This window comes from Zea mays, chromosome 4 (genome assembly GCF_902167145.1).
Source record: "Zea mays cultivar B73 chromosome 4, Zm-B73-REFERENCE-NAM-5.0, whole genome shotgun sequence".
NCBI classification, from domain to species: Eukaryota; Viridiplantae; Streptophyta; class Magnoliopsida; order Poales; family Poaceae; genus Zea; species Zea mays.
Window position 1 is genome coordinate 34,083,764 of NC_050099.1, and position 18,761 is coordinate 34,102,524.

Here is an 18,761-nt window from a genome sequence, read left to right on the forward strand (position 1 = left end):
CTGCATATGGTATTTGGTCTGGCTGGTGTGTCCACGGTCGACTGTGTTGTCCCATATGCATGGGGGACACACAAGCATATCGACTAGAACATGGTAAAAAGGTCTCATTCTTTGATTGTCATCGACGGTTTCTTCCATCCAATCACCCGTTTCGAAATGATACGAAGTCATTTAGATGAGGCATAAAAGTTAAAGCGGGTCCACCAAAACGTTTAATGGGTGAAGATATCATGATACACCAAAACGTTTAGATAGAAATCGTTTGAACCGGAAGAGCAAACCGGGCCTCCATCGATTTGGAGCAGATGGATTTATTGGGAAATCACAACGAATGGTATGACGAGCTAAGTAACATTTAGTCTTTTCCCTCTAACAAATTTGTATATTTCATTATGTCTCTTACTCCAGGAGGCTCATGATGGTGTTGGACTCCGATTCATTGACGTTTACATGGAGGGACACCAAGGTCCAGATCCAGAGCATCCAGAAATTTTATGTGACGACAGCGCGACAGAAAAGCTGGTAGGTGTAAATAATAACTATCTATTCTTAATTAACTTGTGACTCATTTTTATAATTAGCATAACTTGTTTTGTAGGCTCGTTATGGTGAGGAGGTTAGGAGGATAGCAGGAGACGATGCTCTAGATTGGAGGGAGGCACCTTTCGATCCGGAAGCATCATATGTTGCTGGTTGTGGGCTACCACATGGGACGTATGATAAGATCAAAGCTATGATAAATAAAAACTATTGGTTCATAACTTGTGATGTTTCTAAGTTGGGGATCAGTGATGGGGTTGTGAGTCGCGATAGCTTTGGTCGTCGGTATGTTTCCTCCGTGGGGAGTAGATCTCGAACTTCAACTTCGAGGGAATCAGAGGTTGATGAGCAACTAAGGTAGTGTTTGGTTGAGGAGCTAAGTAGAACGGAGTCGTTCCATCCCTGATTCTAGGAACGGAGCCGCTCTGTTCTGTGTTTGGTAAACTGGAACGGATCGGCTTTGTTTTTTGTTTGGTTGCAGAGCGGCTCTGTTTTTTTGTTTGGTTGTAGAGGGAGGCGCGCAAGCTACTACGCACGGATGGGAGGGCGAGCTGTGCGAGCGGGCTGGGAACGGAGCGGCTCCATCCCATTGATTTTTTGGAGTGGGATGGTTCCGAATCTGAGGAGAATATTCCCTAATTGGAACTACTCCGTTCTAGTTACTTTGTAACCAAACAACAACAAAACTAGGACAAAACGGCTACGTTCTACTTGGCTCTTCAACCAAACACTACCTAAGACAACAACAACAACAAGTTCAACAACTATCTCAACAAGTTCAGATGATGCAGGGAATGCTGATGCAGGTAATAATTATAGTAATCCACCATTCATTCGATTTTCATATATGCTTGCATTGCAAAAACTCAAACTTATTGTATTTGCAGATGTATAGTGCTCAGATGGGATCTCAAATGGGACCCCAGTTCACCCGTCCGTCACAATCTGGATAGACCCCAAACACCAATGAAACACATGTATAGTTTTGTAGTATATTTACTTTAATTTACAATTATAATCATGCATCGTTTTATTTAGTTATAGGGTTCTAAGACTGGACAAGGAAACCCACAGATGGACATGCAGTGGTCGATGCCCCCTAGAGGACAGAATCTTCCTCCTCCACAACCAGGTATGGGATATTGGCCGCCACCACCATGGGGATATCCTACACATCCAATGGGGCCTTAGGGATGCCCCCCATGGCCAACACAGTCACTTCCATCACCAGCAGTACGTTCCCGATTCATGTTGCTTGCTACTTATTCACGCTGCAACAAATTGGCCTACTTTTTTTGGAGTTTCTTTTTAGTGCAACTATTGGGACTACTCCGCTGTTGCTTGTTTCTTGTGATGGCAGCACTTTAGGCTAGGACATATGTTCATCATGCTTTCCTATATCTTGGTGTACATGTGATTTAATGCCGACATTTTGTGTTCTTCTTGGAAGCCACATTTTGTGTTTATCATGCTTTCCTATATCTTTGTGTACATGTGATTTAATGCCAGTTCTATATTTATGAGAATTTTGGTTTATTTTATAGGGTTCCAGCTCTCATCAAGTGACTCCTCCCCCTCACGATGACTTTGCGGACATATGTCTTAATTCTAGTGGTGGAGCTACGAACAACAATCTGATGTCCTGATCGAGAGCGATGGAGCTAATGTTTGAACTTGTGAACTAATAATGTGCACTATGGATGTGTGGAGTAGTTTGTATTTGGACTTGTGTGAACTTATGTGAATTTGTGATATGAACTTATATCCATGTGTTTGAACTTATGTGAATTTGTGATATGAACTTATGTGATATTTTGTTTGTCTAACTTTTCATTTCTGTAAATTTTATTTTTTCGGGAAAAAGAGTTAAGTTCGTGGGTACCCACGTACTTAAATTTAAGTTCGTGGGTACCGTCGAACTTAATGTACAGTCCACGTAGGCCCACGCAGGCCAAATACGTTCGTCGGCCAGGTGGCCCTGACAAACTTAAGGTTAAGTATGTGGGTACCGTAGAACTTATCTGCACAAATTCGAGGGGGGCGTCGAACTTAATGTTAAGTTTGACGGTACCCATGTACTTAAGGTTAAGTTCGACGGTACCCACGAACTTATCCTTAAGTTCGTCGGGGCCGTCGAACTTGCCTTTCTAAGTTCGTCCAAAAATCGTCGTCGGCTATATTCGTCGGTAAACCGACGAACTTAATGTAAGTTCTCGGCTTATTACATTAAGTTCGATGGTTTGCCACCCACGTTCTTTAACTCGTTTCCTGTAGTGGATACATGTGACATTTATCTCTATACACTTTGTCATTATATGTGATGTTCTTCTTTGACGCACATATGAGACGCACCCGGCTTTATCCCTTAAATCCGGGTGTGACACCCGCTTAACAATTCAACTCCATCCCCGCTAAAACAACCTAACTCCACTTCTATTCTGTTACCAATGTATCCGATCGACACAAGGTAGGAGCGCTCAACTCCGCCATTGCTAGCCCCTTGTTGTGCTCGCCCTGACTTTGTCGATAGCCCCTTTTATATGCTCGCTTGCCCCAACGCGCTGCCGCACCTAGTTCCCCTTTTGTGCTCACCCGCTCTACCACAGCACCAACGCCGTCGCCGCCCGCCCATCCCCCTTCTGCCTGTGCTCGCCCGCCCGCGTGATTCTATTGTTCAGCCATCACAACGTCGACGTGTAGTTTTTTTTGTTGTTCATAATTTTCTCTTATTTCAAATTCTAATTTCTATTGTACGATCACTAGTTTCTATATGTAATGTTACATCTGTTTTACAGTCTTATCTATATGTAATTTTTTGTGCTATGTCTGCCGCTGCACTCTGCAACGGTCTAGCCAGAGGGTGGCGCGCAAGATATCGATCTCTGAGAGCGGGCAAGGCACAACGAGGAGATTTTTTAAAAAAGGCCAAAATTTGTCCCTGAGGGAAATTGAATGGGACCTAGAGGTGCTACCGAGAAGACTTAACCAGCCATTAACATGTTATCCAACCTCTCGCTGTTTTTTATGTGGGTTCCGGAAAGAGAAATGTTAGGAAATAAAATAGACACAAAGATTTACGTGGAAAAATCCCCTCCAATATGGAGGACAAACAACCACGAGGAAACAGATCCACTATCAATCGTAGAGTACAAGTTACAGGGAAGGTCTATATATATGGGTGTACAAGAAAGCATATTCCAAATATATTAAAAGAATTAAATGCATATTCCAACAAATATCCCCTTGACTCTAAATTCATAGAACTGTTTCCCAAACACCACTAGGATGCTAAATTTGAATATCAACCAAGTCTAAGGAATCATTAGACTTAGAACTGGAGCACGACTTCGTATCATCAAAATAACCTCTCTTCTGGAACGCAATAGAAACAGCTTCGGCATCAATTGTTGAACATTGCAAGTAATAGAGATTATTCAAACGGTTGCCCTTCAAGATAAAATGATTGCCACGAGAAACCTTAAGAACACCATCAATAGCAGCAAAATTGAATCCCATTGCTTCTAAAGTGCTCAAAGAAATAAGATTTCTCTTCAATTTTGGAACAAAACAGACATAGATAAGTTTCTTAATATTGCCATCATAAACTTGGATATAAATAGAGTCGATTCCAATAATCTCACGTGTGGATCCATCTCCAATAACAACCTCACCAACATGAGACTGAACATAATCAGAAAACCAATCTCGAACAAATATGAAAAGCGCAAGCGGAATCGAGAACCCCAAAAGAGCACTTTTCAACAGAGGCAACAAACAGAGCTTCTCCACTATCCAAAGTTTCAACAAAACTGGCTTCAGCAGAAGACTTATCCAATTTTTTTTCTTTCTCTCCTCTTTATTTCTCACTTAGGGGCACTGAGAAATATGATGAGTATTTTTTCTTCTCAGATGCGAATAGTGTAAAGACGCTACTTGAGACGTAGCTTGTTTGCAAGACTTTTGGACATATACAGCTCCTCCAATTTCTTCCACAATGTTGCTGCGGATTTTTCATGCATTACTTCACGTAGAACATTAAAAGATAAACTGAGTTGTATGACGGGCAAAGCTATCTCGTAAATATCTTGTCACTTATCATCAGTCATGTGGTCACGTCTGCAACGTCTTTTAAACAACCAACTGTGTAAGAACAACCTTCATCTGAAGCTGCCAAATAGCAAAACTAATTTTGCCATCAAACTTCGGAATATCAAATTTAGTCGACATAATGCGACAAATGGCAAAACCCGGCGGCGACGGCCACAATGTGGATAAAAACAATGTGCCTAACCTTAGCTTCGATAACACTTGCTAGGAAATAAAATAGACACAAAGATTTACGTGGAAAAATCCTCTTCAATATGGAGGAGAAAACAATCACGAGGAAACAGATCTATTATCAACCGTTGAGTATAAGTTACAAGGATGATCTATATTTATAGGCGTACAAGAAAGCATATTCCAAGACATATTTCAAATATATAAAATAAATTAGAGACATATTCCAACAGAAAATTAATTACTTAACATCGCTGAAAGTATGAGACTGACGTACCATGCATGATGGCTTAAACATGCATCAGTGGGCATCAGTGTCCACTGTCTCATGCTTAGAAAACGGCAACGTCGTTCTGCCGCTATTTTCGACGGTCACAATTCATCTCTTGCATGACCTGTTTGGCATATTTGTAAAACTATTCACCTTCAATGGTTTAGACATGCATCTCTCTGCGCACAAGAGAACCATATGAAAACGTAATACCGCTAAAATGTTGTCTGGATAATCATAGCAGGCTAGCAGCCATGTGACTGTGTCCTGATGAATAAACCTACTCACGAATTGAATCGACTATTGTTGTCTGTGTACATTGGACAGTTCGATGCCACCATACAACATCCATTTAAGTTCATTTTGTTTCTGCTGTTACACTTGCAGTTTTATACTACTCCTTATGTTCTAAATTACATTTTTTGTTCTATATCAAAATTTCTAACTTTGATCAAGTTTTTTTTTCAAATATATTAACGTTTACTACAAGTTCAAATAAAATGCTCTATCAAAACATTCTTCATGAATAATTTAACTAGCCCAATTTGGCGTTCTTGATATTGATAGGCTCTCTATGAACTTTGTTATTTAAAAAAAATGATGCAGGACCAACCCAGAGTTCCAGAGTGAATATTAATTTTGAAAAGGAGTAGAGGTTCACAGACAAACCGTACAAGTTTTTTGTTTTCTTGGTTTGTTATGACTTGCGTCAAACAAATCAAGCAAACTTGGTGGCCTAAGCTAGCGCTAGTAAGGCTGTCTACGTCTCTCTCACTGTTTCAAACTTTATTCTGTAAACAGTATAATCTACAGTGCAAAACAATATTTTACACGTTCATATATACGCATGCTGGCCTTAGGCTATCTCCAACAAAACTAGGAACTCACTGTTTAATTACAGAATAAAGTTTAAAATAATGAGCTAGATACTGCGAGATAGCTTAAGCACATCCAAAATGGGGAGGGGGTAGGGAAGAACGGCAATGCCATGACCCAACCACCGAGCACCAACACAGGGGCCGGCCGCTGCCATCACGCACAAGGCATGCAACGGTCTCCGCACGTACGTACAAATTAATCCATATATCCTCCCGCCACAATTCGTCATGCCCGCCATAAAATACAACGACGTCCGCATCAACGACCTCTCACTCTCAGTCACCGCGTATCTGCGCATATCCATGGGCCGCCATACATGTTGGCCGCCGGCCGCCGCCGTTAGGGCCGCAGCGATCTGCGTGCTTCTGCTGCTGCCGGCCGCGGCCGCGCAGGCGCCTGTGGAAGCAGCGGCCGCGATCGAGGCGCAAGGCGACGGCAATGGCACCACACGAGGCGGAGGCGGCGGCAGCGGCGCACGAGGGGGAGGAGGTGGTGGCGGTGGGGGCACGCGGAAGCTGGTGAGCGGCATCGACTGCCAGATCTGCGAGGCGACGTGCCGGGTGAAGTGCCTCATCAACAACCTCTTCCAGTGGGGCGGGTGCTACCAGCGCTGCAAGACCGACAACTGCAACGACTGGTGCAGGTAGCAGAGAACCAGAGACACGACAACGGGGGCGCATGTCCATATATGGACATGGACTGGCCGGAATGCATGCAATGTCCACACGCACATCGGATTGACCGGATCGATGGTTAGACGACGACGACAGGGCTACTAGCTAGCCACACATGCATGTACCAGCTACACCTTCCTCTACCTGCAATCACGGTCGTATCTCAGTTTTTTAAGGCCCGGCTACAAAACATAAAAATAAGTCTGAAGACCTATAGTATATAGAGATAAAAACAATCTAAAATATAGTATTTAGTCTAGTCTTATATTCCTATGCTCTTATATTATCTATTTTAAAGTCGAGCACAAAATAATAAACAACCTTTGCATTTTTATACCATTTATATTTAGAAAACTCAAAAAAAAATTAGAGTCACGTGCCATCGCTCCATTTACGCTGGACGTACGGCCCTGCCTTCATCCAACGTATACATACACATAAACGCACATACTGCTGCTGCCACTCATACGTGTATTTTATGAGATTACCTAAGTTTGGACGATACGTACTTGTTAACACCGGAATAGATGATTATATATTAGGAGTTAGGACTAGATCGTTCGAGTAGCCATGCATGAATCGAAGAACGAAGGCGGAGATATCACACCTTACATGCATGCTAAAGAAAATGGAGAGTTTATTTATGAGCAAACTATCAAAACTAATCGTGCTTACGTGAAAAAGAGCGACTAGTTTTAGAAAAACTAGCAAAATAACCGTGAAAGCTCTCGTCTCAGAAGGAGCGACCCCGTCGACCGATGGGGCAATGATGCTGGCATGTCACTCTAAGTCGGCAAACAAGCTAGCCTAGAGCGTCATCCATATATATCGTCGGATCAAACTATAAAGTGGGGATTGAAAGAGAGGTAGCAGTAGATTAGTTTAGATTAATTTTGTTCGATTGAATATTAATTACCTCAATCCCATCCGGTGTTGTATATATCCTAAGCAGCATCGGACACATCCAATGCTAATATAATGCGGACTCTCGAACACGCTCGATTCAATCGCTTTGCAAGTTAGGTTTTCTCTCAAACTTTTTATGGACTCTCTTAGGTTTATCTCGCACTAGTTTGTACAACACTACCAAAATCGTGTTCTTTACCGAGTGTCTGGCTATTTTACACTTGGCAAGTATTTTATCGGAAAAAGTGTTCTTTGCCGAGTACTTTTTTCGAACACTCGGCAAAGATTTTGCCGAGTATCGAAAAACACTCAGCAAAGAAAATAACTCGACAGATTAATAATCGAAAAAATTCAAAAAAAACTGCAAAACTTTTTTTAAATTATAGGAACAACTCTCCACAACCCTACCTATACCTTACACATCGCCCTGTCATTTTTCACTATTATTTTAAAATTAAATTTACATGTTTTGTAGTAAATTGTAAGATTCGAACTCATAACCTCTCTCTCGCGCATACCCTCCTATACCACTACACGACTACATCAATTATGTTTATATTACGTTTTCATTCCTCATATACTATAACAAATAGAAAGTAATTTAATTATTTAAGGCACTAAATGAATTCATTTGAAAATGTGACCAACTATAAAGTTGCATAACTTTTTGAGATCTACAAGTTCTATTTTAATAGTTTCTACATCCGAGGCCGTTTACAAAATTTGAATTTTAAATTTGAAAACTTTACACGAGTTTTCCAATGATAAGATGATTTAAAATCAAAAAGTTGTCAATTACAAAGTTTCATTACATTTCAAGACCTAAAACTTTTATTTTTGTGGTTTTTCCATCTGAGGTAGTTTGAAAAATTCAAATTTCAAAATTCAAACATAGTTTTGCATGACAAGATGATTTCAAACCAAAACATTGTCAACTACAAAGTTTCATAACTCTTCAATACCTACAACATACATGTTGGTGGTTTTTTCTTTCAAGGTCGTTTTCAAATTTAAATTTTAATTTTTTTTAAATTCAGACGTAGTTTTCGTTGACAATATGACTTCAAATGAAAAAGTTGTCAACTATAAACTTCTATAACTTCTCAGATCTACAAAGTTTATTTTGGTTGTTTGGTTATTTGTTTATCTCACATGATGGTTCTAACAATATGTACAAATTCTATACATCTCTCTCGTAGTTTCATAAACTACGAGAGAGATATAGGTTTTATGAACAAATTTATTTGTATTTTGTCATATGAAGAAATGTTCAAAATATAAATTATACGTTATGATAAGTTATATAAATTTGTAGTCGAAAACTTTTTCATTTGAATTAATTTACTGCTTTAAAATGTGATTTTTAAATTGTCTTTGCCTAGTGTTGGAAAAAAAGCACTCGACCAAGAGCTCTTTGTCGAGTGTTTTATTTTTGACACTCGGCAAAGAAACTCTTTGCCGAGTGTTTTATTTTTGACACTCGGCAAAGAAACTCTTTGCCGAGTGTCAAAAATAAAACACTCGTCAAAGAGCTTCTTCGCTGAGTGTTTTCTTTTATCGGGGGTTTTTTGCGTGGCACTCGGTAAATAGCTTCTTTGCTGAGTGCCCGAAAAAAACACTCGGCAAAATATTTGGTCTCGGCAAAGAGCCAAATTCCGGTAGTGTAAGTATGCATCACCATACCTCATCTCATGTCCTGCTTTATAGTATGGCTAAACGGAAATATAGATCTTGTTACTAATCTAAGTATCCAACAACTCTATTAACACTTAGAAATAACTTATCCTTAACCATTTTGTTCATTCATTACAGATGGAGCATTGATCTTCATTAATAAGGAAATAAATACCTCATAAGCTCAATCATCTTACATTATTGTGACCTAATTTATCTTATTTCTACAAAACATACGTTAGTCATAATAATCTTACGTTATCATTAACCACTAAAACCAAACTAAGGCCTATAGATGATATCAACACTATTGTGTTACCTTATTATTGGATTCTGATCTCGAGACAATCAGACATGTATATAGGCTTCCAGATCTGGTAATGTTGATATTGGTAGTGCCAAATTTATTGTCCTTAATCATTCTTTACATTGAAATGGTCAATGTTGTTTCAACGTGGTAGATGTGTCTTGAGAAGTTCATGCGTCGTTGGATAGGGTGTTTCTGAGTTTCCTTTCTTTCCTATCATAAGGATGATTCCTTTGCTATTGTTGATGTTATTGATAGTTCGAACATGTTGGAATTGCATAGTGGTTGTTTGTACCCCGTAACTGGGGTATCCACTCCTACTGTGCTAAGGTAGATACATGTGTGGTTAGCTCTAACCGCGTATTAAGGAACTGAGCAGCCGGACCCCTGGGTCCGGACCCGTCTAGCACGACTGCTGGCCTCGGGACTCGCTCCCAGCTCAGGAAGAGGTCCAGTGTTGTCACGTGTCCTAGAAGAGTAGATGCTCAGAGACTGCTACCATGGGTCCAGACCCCCTCAGGTGGGAACAGGACCCCCACAAGTGTCGTCCGGACCCCCATGGGCGGGTCCTAGACTGCCACGTGTACCGTAAGGAACCATGCATGAGGGTCTCAGACCTCCTTGTATGGCATCCTAGTGCCAGACAGGCCGGGCCTAAGTTTTCGAGCCAGCATGCGCTCCAGGCCCCCACTTTCCGCTCGGATAGGGATCTGGCGCTGCCACGTGGCCCGTGGGCGTGTGGCGCAAGTCTTCGGCTAGAAGCAAGCTCGCCCGCTATAGATGTACATGAGGCACGGGCCCGTTAACCCGGCCCGAGGCCCTTTTTTTTGGCCCGGTTCGCGCCCGGCCCGGCACGTATGGGATGGGCCCGGGCTGGCACGGCCCAGTGGAGCAGGCCATGTCTGGGCCGCTGGCTAGGCACGTGGGCCGGCACGGCACGGCCTGCTCCACGCGGACAGCCCGGTCGGGGCTCGTAGCCGACGCCGTGGCCCTTACCTCCTCGCCTCCTCGCCCCATGGGGCCCACCTCTCAGTCCCTCCGCTCGCACTCGCATTCGCACTCGCACCCTGCTCCCTCTCTCTCTCCCGACTCGGCGGCGATTGACTTGGCGATTGGCGATTCCCCTCCGACGCCTCCGTCGCGGCGCCGCCCCTGTCCAGCGACCTCGGCTCCCGTCCCCGACGCCGGTGACCTCGATCCACCAGCTCCTCTCTAACCCTAACCCCTCTCCCCTATCCAATCCCCTCTCTCTCGGTGAACTATGTGAGTTCGTGTTGTCGTCTCGTCCTCCCCTCCGGCCCTCCCCAGCTCGCCGTCGTCTCTAATCGGTCTCTGTCTGTCGTGTGTCGTCTGGGTGGCCCCCGTGTTCTCCGGCATCGGGCTCCGGTAGCACAGGTAAACCCTAACCCTAACCCTAACCCTAGATCTTTCGTAAACCCTAACCCTAACCCTAACTGTATAATGTTTTGATCTTTTGTAGGTCAGTTGCTGATGCCTCGTCTTCCTCCTCTGGGGTAGATCGGGCACGGCGACTGCGTGCTCCGTTGAGGGACGGTGCTGGAGATCGGCCGTCCGCGGTGAAGGTCGCCATGGCGGATGATGACGATGTCAATCCGGTCACCGGCAACGACGACCTTCGCGCGGCAGGGCTTGTCCCAGATGACGAAGACGACATCCAGGCTGACGCTGCTACTTTGCTTGGTATCGATCTAACCTCTGCTCCTGTCGATCTAAGTTCTAATCCGACCAACGCTGGTGGAGGGCCTGCTACGGCCACCGATACTCCGGTCGGCTCCACCAGCACCGATGGTGGTACTGGTACCTCATCTGTTGGTAAGCGTAAATCTACTATCTGGGTTGATTTTGATGAGGTATTTGAGAAAGTGAATGGGTCCAATGTTCGAATTGCTGCTATTTGTAGAATGTGTAAGACTCGTTTATCTGCTAGATCTTCTGCTGGTATTGGGCATTTGCTTAGACACCAGAAAGCTTGTAGGAAGAAGGTTGATCACGCTGCTAGGGTCCAGTCTAGGCTTGCTTTCAATCCTGATGGTTCTCTACACAATTGGGAATATGATCCTATTTTTGCTCGAACTGAGTTGTGTCGTCTGATTGCTAGGCTTGACCTTCCATTAGGTATTGGTGAGTCACAGGCCTGGGAGGATTATATTGCCCGTGCTCATAACCCCAGGTTTACCAAAGTGTCTAGACAGACCACCACTAGAGACCTTCTGAAGCTTTTCACTGAATGACGTAATGTGCTTATCAATTCTGTGTTGCCTGCTACTTCTTCGGTTGCATTAACCTCAGATATTTGGTCTGGTAATGCTAAGGAGGACTACATTAGTGTTGTCTGTCATTATGTTAATGCTGATTGGGAATTACAGAAAAAGGTCATTGGTCTTAGGCTTATTGAGGTTAGACATACTGGTCAAAATATTGCTGAAAGAATTGGTGTTGTGGTTGAGGAGTTTTGTGTGGTTGACAAGATTTTCTCTCTCACTCTAGACAATGCTTCTTCTAATTCAAAGGCTATGGATACATTGACACCTTTGTTTGCTGGTTATTTGGGTCCTGATCCTTCTTCTAACTACACTCTTATGCATCAACGTTGTGCTTGTCATATCATTAATCTCATTGTTAAATCTGGAATGAAGAGACTGAAACCTTTTCTGGAAGATTTTAGAACTGCAATTAATTTCTTAAATGCTTCTAATTCTAGAATAGCAACATTTAAAGAGTACTGCTTAGCAAGGGGTGTTAGACCCAGAAAATTTGGCTTGGATATGGATGTTAGATGGAATTCTACTTATTTGATGCTTAAACACTTGGTCCCATACAAAACTGTTTTTTCTGTCTTCATCAATTCACATTATGAGTCACAATTATTGCCTCCTAATCATTGGTATGTTGCTGAGAAGATTTTAGAGTTTCTAGAACTGTACTATGACTCTACTGTTGTTCTGTCTGGTGTTTATTATCCAACTAGTCCACTAGTTCTTCATCATATTCTGGAAATTGCATCTCATTTGAAAGCATGTGAAAGAGATTTAAATCTTAGAACTATTGTGTTTCCAATGCAACTTAAATTCCTTAAATACTGGAGTGACATACCTTTGCTATATTCATATGCATTCATTCTGGACCCTAGAGCTAAGATGAGAGGTTTTTTTAATGTGTTGCATTTACTTGGAGAGTGCACTGGGTGTGAGTACAGTACATATTATGCTGATGTCAAAAATGAATTGTATAAACTGTTTACTAAATATGAGACTAAGGGCCCCTTTGGCAGGGCTCTGGCTTCTCCAAAAACGGCTTTGGCTCTGGCTCACGAAGTGAAACCACTTCTTTAGATGAGCCAAAGCTATTCTAAAAAATCATTTGGCAAAATGGCTTATAGGTTGTTTTTCAGAAAGACCCTTGTATATGTATATCTCTTCTGTACGTGGCTAGGGATTGAGGGCAGGACCAAAAAATAATAATTTGGACTGGTGGGAGGGCTATTGTGCAAAAATGACGTGAGCTGAAGCCGGGTGAGCCACTTTTTTTGGCTCATGCCCTCTAGTTCATTTTGGAAAAGCACTTCACTGGTGAAGCCATTTGAAAAAGAGGTGTTTGGCACAACTTTTGCATGAGCCAGAGCCGAAGCTGAAAAATAAGCCCTACCAAAGGGGCCCTAAGTTTGGTGCAGTTAGGGCTCAAAAGGCTGCTCGGCCTTCTATTCATACAGGTAAAAGAAAACAAGCTTGGGGAAGAATATTTGGAGATTCCAGTTCAGGTGTTGTTGGTCCTCCCCCTAGCTCTACCCCTTCTGCTTCATCTTCATCTGCTATTTATGAGCTCTCAGCCTACTTAGACAGTGACAATGTCACTTCTTATGAGGATGATTTTGATATACTTCTCTGGTGGCGTGACCACAAGCTAACATATCCAGTTTTATCCATAATGGCAAGGGATATTATGTCTGTTCCTGTATCTACTGTCTCTTCGGAGTCTTGTTTCAGTTTGACAGGGATGATAATCGAGGAGCGACGAGGACGCTTATTGCCTGAGAATGTGGAGATGCTGACTTGCTTAAAAGATTGGGAATTAGGAGAAAAGAGAGAACAACATGCTGTTGACAATCCAGAGCTTGAGGACTCATTCCAGAATTTATTTCTTGATGAAGATGAACTTTTTGCTGCTTAGTTGTAGTCTTCTAGACTGTGATGTGGTCATCTGACATGTGCTTTCACTGCTTTGTCATTGAGTGATTGTGAGAGAGTCATTTTGTATTGTAATATACATTTGTAACAGATACAAACTTAGTGATTAAACTTTGAGCTGGCTGCACTCTTTTTTCTTTCTAGGGTTTCTCACAAGGGTGAGTTTTACCTAGAAAGGTTTTTAATGAGGCATCATTGCACAAAACAGCTCATTTATTATATTTGTCTATATTTTTTGCTGTTTTTTAACTTTGGTTAAATTTCTCTATGTTTTCTGCTGTTTGGGATCTCTGACGGGCTGGTGCTGGCACGGCCCGTTTTTTTGAGCGTGCCTAGTGGGCTGGCCCGGCACGAAAAGTGGCCTAGAGGGCCGTACCTGGGCCAACGGCCAGACACGTGGGCTCTCTAGGCACGGCCTGTTAAGCCCGTGTGCCCGGGCTGGCCCGTTGGCTGATGGGCCGTGCTTCCCCGGGCCCGTGCCGGGTCGTGCCGGGCCGACCTGTTGGCCATCTATATCACCCGCTCGTATTGATGCGGGAGTTTGAGGCGTGCGCAGCCACGCACATGGATGAGCAGGCTTTTGTCAAGCTGTGCAGGCCCAAATGACCGCTCCGCTCGTTACCAAGGCAAACAGTGTTGTCGGTGTGCCGTGTGCTGACAGGCCGCATAGTAAGTCGCGCGTTACCGAAGCAATTTGTTGTTTCTCAGCGTCGCACGTGTGAGCAGCACCCATCATGTGCAACCGCCCGATCGAATAGAGCGCCCACTGTGGTACAAACCGGAGGCGACACCTCAGGCCTATCAGCATTAACTCCTGCACACATCAGCCTAACCAGCCCCTACACACATCAGCATACCAACACCACTCGCCCGTAGACATGCACCGGTAGAAGCACACCCTGGTCGGAAGATCCGCGCGTTGTCCAAGGGAGGAGATCTCCACCGACCGCAACCGACCCCATATTGTATATATTTAATACAGGTTCGTTGGGGCCCACTATTGAGGCTGCTTAGCACCCTTTATATGTCTCTCTTGGACTATAAAAGGAGGGCACATGTTATACAAAGGACATCCTGACTCAGACTCAGCTACACTCTCGTTCAAGCTCTCAGCAACACAACTCACAAGTGGAGTAGGGTGTTACGCTCTGACGGCCCGAACCACTCTAAATTCTTGTGTGTCCTAGTGTTCATCAATCACTACAGGCTAACCATAGCATGTCCCCTCGTTCTTAAGATTAAACATGTGCATTCCACTATCCGACTAGAGTTTACCTCCGACACTGGTCAGCATGGATTAGATGTGGAGATAATTATTAGGGACTCTAGATATATTCTAATGTATATTTTTCTCTAAAGACTTTCATGTAAATATTCCCTTCATGAAATAAGGAAATTACACGTTAATATTGAGAATGTTTGATGTTAATATCTATAGATTATTTTCATATTATTTCTGTTTTATAATTGACCAATATATTATAAACATAAAGAACTTAAAATCAGGAGACACTTCATTAGGAAATGTACAACCTAGAGCCTCTTAATCGATTTTCTAAGCACAAGAGCGGTCTAAGAAATTGTATGATACAACAGAGTGTCTTTAAAATCAAGCAGATCATAAATGAAGTTAAGAGCAATATATATGGAGATTTGTGTAGAGACAGACTTAAGAGACGAAGTATTAAATACGAATGTACAACTTTTAATACTCCCGGTCACACTAGCGGAATTCGGCTCTTTACCAAGTGCTAAATGATTTGTCGAGTGTTTTTCTTTCAGGCACTCGACAAATAAGCTCTTTGCCGAGTGCCAAGCAAAAAATCCTCGGTAAAAAAAGCACTTGGCAAAAAAAACTCTTTGCCGAGTGTTTTTTCAGCACTAGGCAAAGACAATTTAAAAATCACATTTTAAAGCAGTAAATTAATTCAAATGAAAAAGTTTTCAACTATAAATTTGTATAACTCATCAAGGTGTACAATTTATATTTTGATCATTTCTTCATATGATAAAATAAAAGTAAATTTCTTCATAAAATCTATCTCTCTCGTAGCAGAGAGATGCATAAGATTTGTGAATAATGTTAGAACTATCATATGGGATGATCAAATGACCAAACAACCAAAATAAACTTTATAGATCTTGAGAAATTATAGAATTTTGTAATTGATAACTTTTCATTTGAAGTCATCTGGTCAACGAAAACTATGTCTGAATTTAAAAAATTTAAATTTTGAATTTTGAAAACGACCTCGAATAGAAAACCCACAAACATGAAAATTGTAGGTCTTGAAGAGGTATGTAACTTTATAGTTGAAAACATTTTTAATTGAATTCATTTAGCGACTCAAATAATCAAATTAATTTTGGTTTGTTATAATATACGAGGAATGAAAATGTAATATAAACACAATTGATGTAGTATTGTAGTGGTAGAGGAGGTTATGCGCGCGAGGGGTAACAAGTTCGAATCTCACCATTTAAAAACACGTAAATTTGATTCAATTCAAAAAATGGTGAAAAATTCTTGATCAATAATTTGGCCATCAACTTTTTGACTATTTGTAATACAAACTTCACATTATTTATCTATATTTATATGTACCGTCCATCATTGAAATAAAGATGATTTATAGCTTTTAATCCATCACTGAATTTAATATGTTTAAACTGGTATTAATGTTTGATATTGTTATTCTGATTTTTTTTATTGACACTTAATTATATAGTGGCCCAAAATATCTGAATTCTGTCTCCACCTCTAAAAGAATTAATCATAAGTTGACTCAATACTTTTTTAGAGAGAGAGAGAGATGGATTGACGCAATATTTAAATAAATTAAAGACAGCTATTGCGTGCATCTGTTGTGAGTTTAAAGAAAGAGGTAGTGCAAGCAATATGTCCTGTTTCTGACCGTTCTCCATCTATCGGTTGTTACATCCCTGGCTAGATTTGATTGCCCTGATCTCAAAATCTTCTATGCCTCTTTAGGATTATATTATTATTGAGGACTCTTGAGGACAAATAATGTATCCAACCTTGCTTGTTGATTTTCTCCGCTATCGCGGACGTGATGCACAACACATAAACTTGAGCTATTACGTGTGTTTTCTCATATTTTGGTGAAGGTGCATGCAACTAGGAATGAAAACGGTCGGAAACGATCGGTAAATATTAAAACTATTACTGTTTTCACATTTTTTTATTGGAATTGAAATCGAAAACGTAACTTCGGATATGGAAACGGTATCGGTATTTTAGAAACCTCGGAAATGAAAGTTCGGTACGGAAAATACACCGATAACGGTCGAAATCTAGAATACGATCGGTAAACAAATCAATATAACAAGTTCATAATACAATAAATATCGCAAGGATAACACATCAATATCACAAGTTCATAATACAATAAACATCACAACGATCATAAATCTACAATTCAAAATATAATAAATTCACAAAGTTCACAAGTTTATAATATAACAAGTTCTAAAGATCATAAGTTACCATATATAAATATCTATATATACAACAACAGCTAGATCTTTATATATATATATATATATATATATATATATATATATATATATATATATATATATATATATATATATATATATATATATATATATATATATATATATATATATATAAGTAGGTATAACGGGAGGCCTGAGCTTCCAATAGTTAAAGGAAGCTCAGGCCGACCACCCCTGCAAACTGGTTCAACCAGCAAGCCCAAACAGGCTGTCGGGTGCGCCACCTGCCCCACGTCTGTTAGCGCAAAAAAAGGAATGCATGCATGAGTCAAACACAATCCAATGCATGCGCATAAATTTAGGAAAGATATGTGCGGCAGTTTCTGTTTTTAAAATCCTTTATTTCCTCCATAAATTTAGGATCGCTGCAACAGCCATGCAGCTAGACGCGTAAGGACCATTTTATGATATATACTGAGACTAAATATGCTACACTGTGTTAATAATTATACAATTCGATATACTGCGTAAAAATCTGTTACCAGCTGCATGCACACGAATTTATGATAAAAATAATGTGCAATGAAAGGAAATGAATTACACGCATAGAAACAAAAAATCGTATTTAATGTTTTATTTCCTTCATAAATATAAGATCGCTCCAACAGCCATGCAGCTAAAACACATTAAATCTAGTTTATGATATATACTGATACAAATTATACTACATGGTGTAGGTATTTATGCAATTCGTTACACTGCGTAAAAAATCTGGCATGTTGTTCACTGGTGGACGCACCTCCGGGTTGGAGCGTAATAACCTTAAGTTTTGAACATAAAATCCCTCAATTATAAGCGTATATACCGAGCCAATGTGAGAGGTTGATAGCTCTAGTAGGTTGTTATTACGATCCTATTTTTATGGCAGATCCGAAAAACATGGCAGTCGCATGCATGCGGTTATACAGATCCTAAAATTATGGCAAAATGCATGCATGAGTCAATCACGTTCCCTTGCATGCGCGTAAATTTAAGAAAGATATGTGTGGCGGTTTCTATTTTAAATGCTTTATTTCCTCCATAAATTTAGGATCGCTGAAACAGACATGCAACTAAAACTCGTAATGACCATTTTATGCTATATACTGATACTAAATATGCTACACTGTGTAGATAATTATGCAATTCGGTATACTGCGTAAAAATCTGCTACAGGCTGCATGCACACGAATTTATGATGGAAAGAATATGCAATGAAAGGAAATAAATTGCATGCATAGAAACAAAAAATCACATTTAATGTTTTATTTCCTTCATAAATATAGGATCCCTCCAACAGCCATGCAACTAAACGCATTAGAACTAGTTTATGATGTATACTGAAACAAATTATACTACACGGTGTAGGTATTTATGCAATTCCTTAGACTGCGTAAAAAATCTGGCATGTTGTTCACTGGTGGACGCATCTCCGGGAGGAGCGTAAAAACCTTAAGTTTTGAGCATAAAATCCCTCAATTATAAGCGTAAATACCGAGTCAATTAGA

The 18,761-nt window shown here is 41.0% G+C and overlaps 2 protein-coding genes and 1 long non-coding RNA gene across 3 annotated transcripts; all 3 read left to right on the forward strand.

Annotated features, from left to right (window-relative positions):
• Window positions 1-851: 851 nt before the first annotated feature.
• On the forward strand, window positions 852-1,513 carry LOC103653066 (uncharacterized). The gene is made up of 3 exons (XR_565231.2): window positions 852-897; window positions 1,280-1,346; window positions 1,428-1,513. It is a non-coding gene; the product is annotated as an uncharacterized lncRNA (long non-coding RNA).
• Window positions 1,514-6,204: 4,691 nt separating this feature from the next.
• LOC103653067 (RNA-binding protein cabeza) lies at window positions 6,205-6,980 on the forward strand. Its single transcript, NM_001363987.1, has one exon. The coding sequence runs from the start codon at window positions 6,271-6,273 to the stop codon at window positions 6,613-6,615; it is 345 nt and encodes a 114-aa protein (NP_001350916.1). The 5' UTR covers window positions 6,205-6,270; the 3' UTR covers window positions 6,616-6,980.
• Window positions 6,981-10,524: 3,544 nt separating this feature from the next.
• LOC118477053 (uncharacterized) lies at window positions 10,525-11,781 on the forward strand. The gene is made up of 2 exons (XM_035967590.1): window positions 10,525-10,924; window positions 11,010-11,781. The coding sequence occupies exon 2, from the start codon at window positions 11,119-11,121 to the stop codon at window positions 11,779-11,781; it is 663 nt and encodes a 220-aa protein (XP_035823483.1). The 5' UTR covers window positions 10,525-10,924; window positions 11,010-11,118.
• The last annotated feature ends 6,980 nt before the right edge of the window (window positions 11,782-18,761 follow it).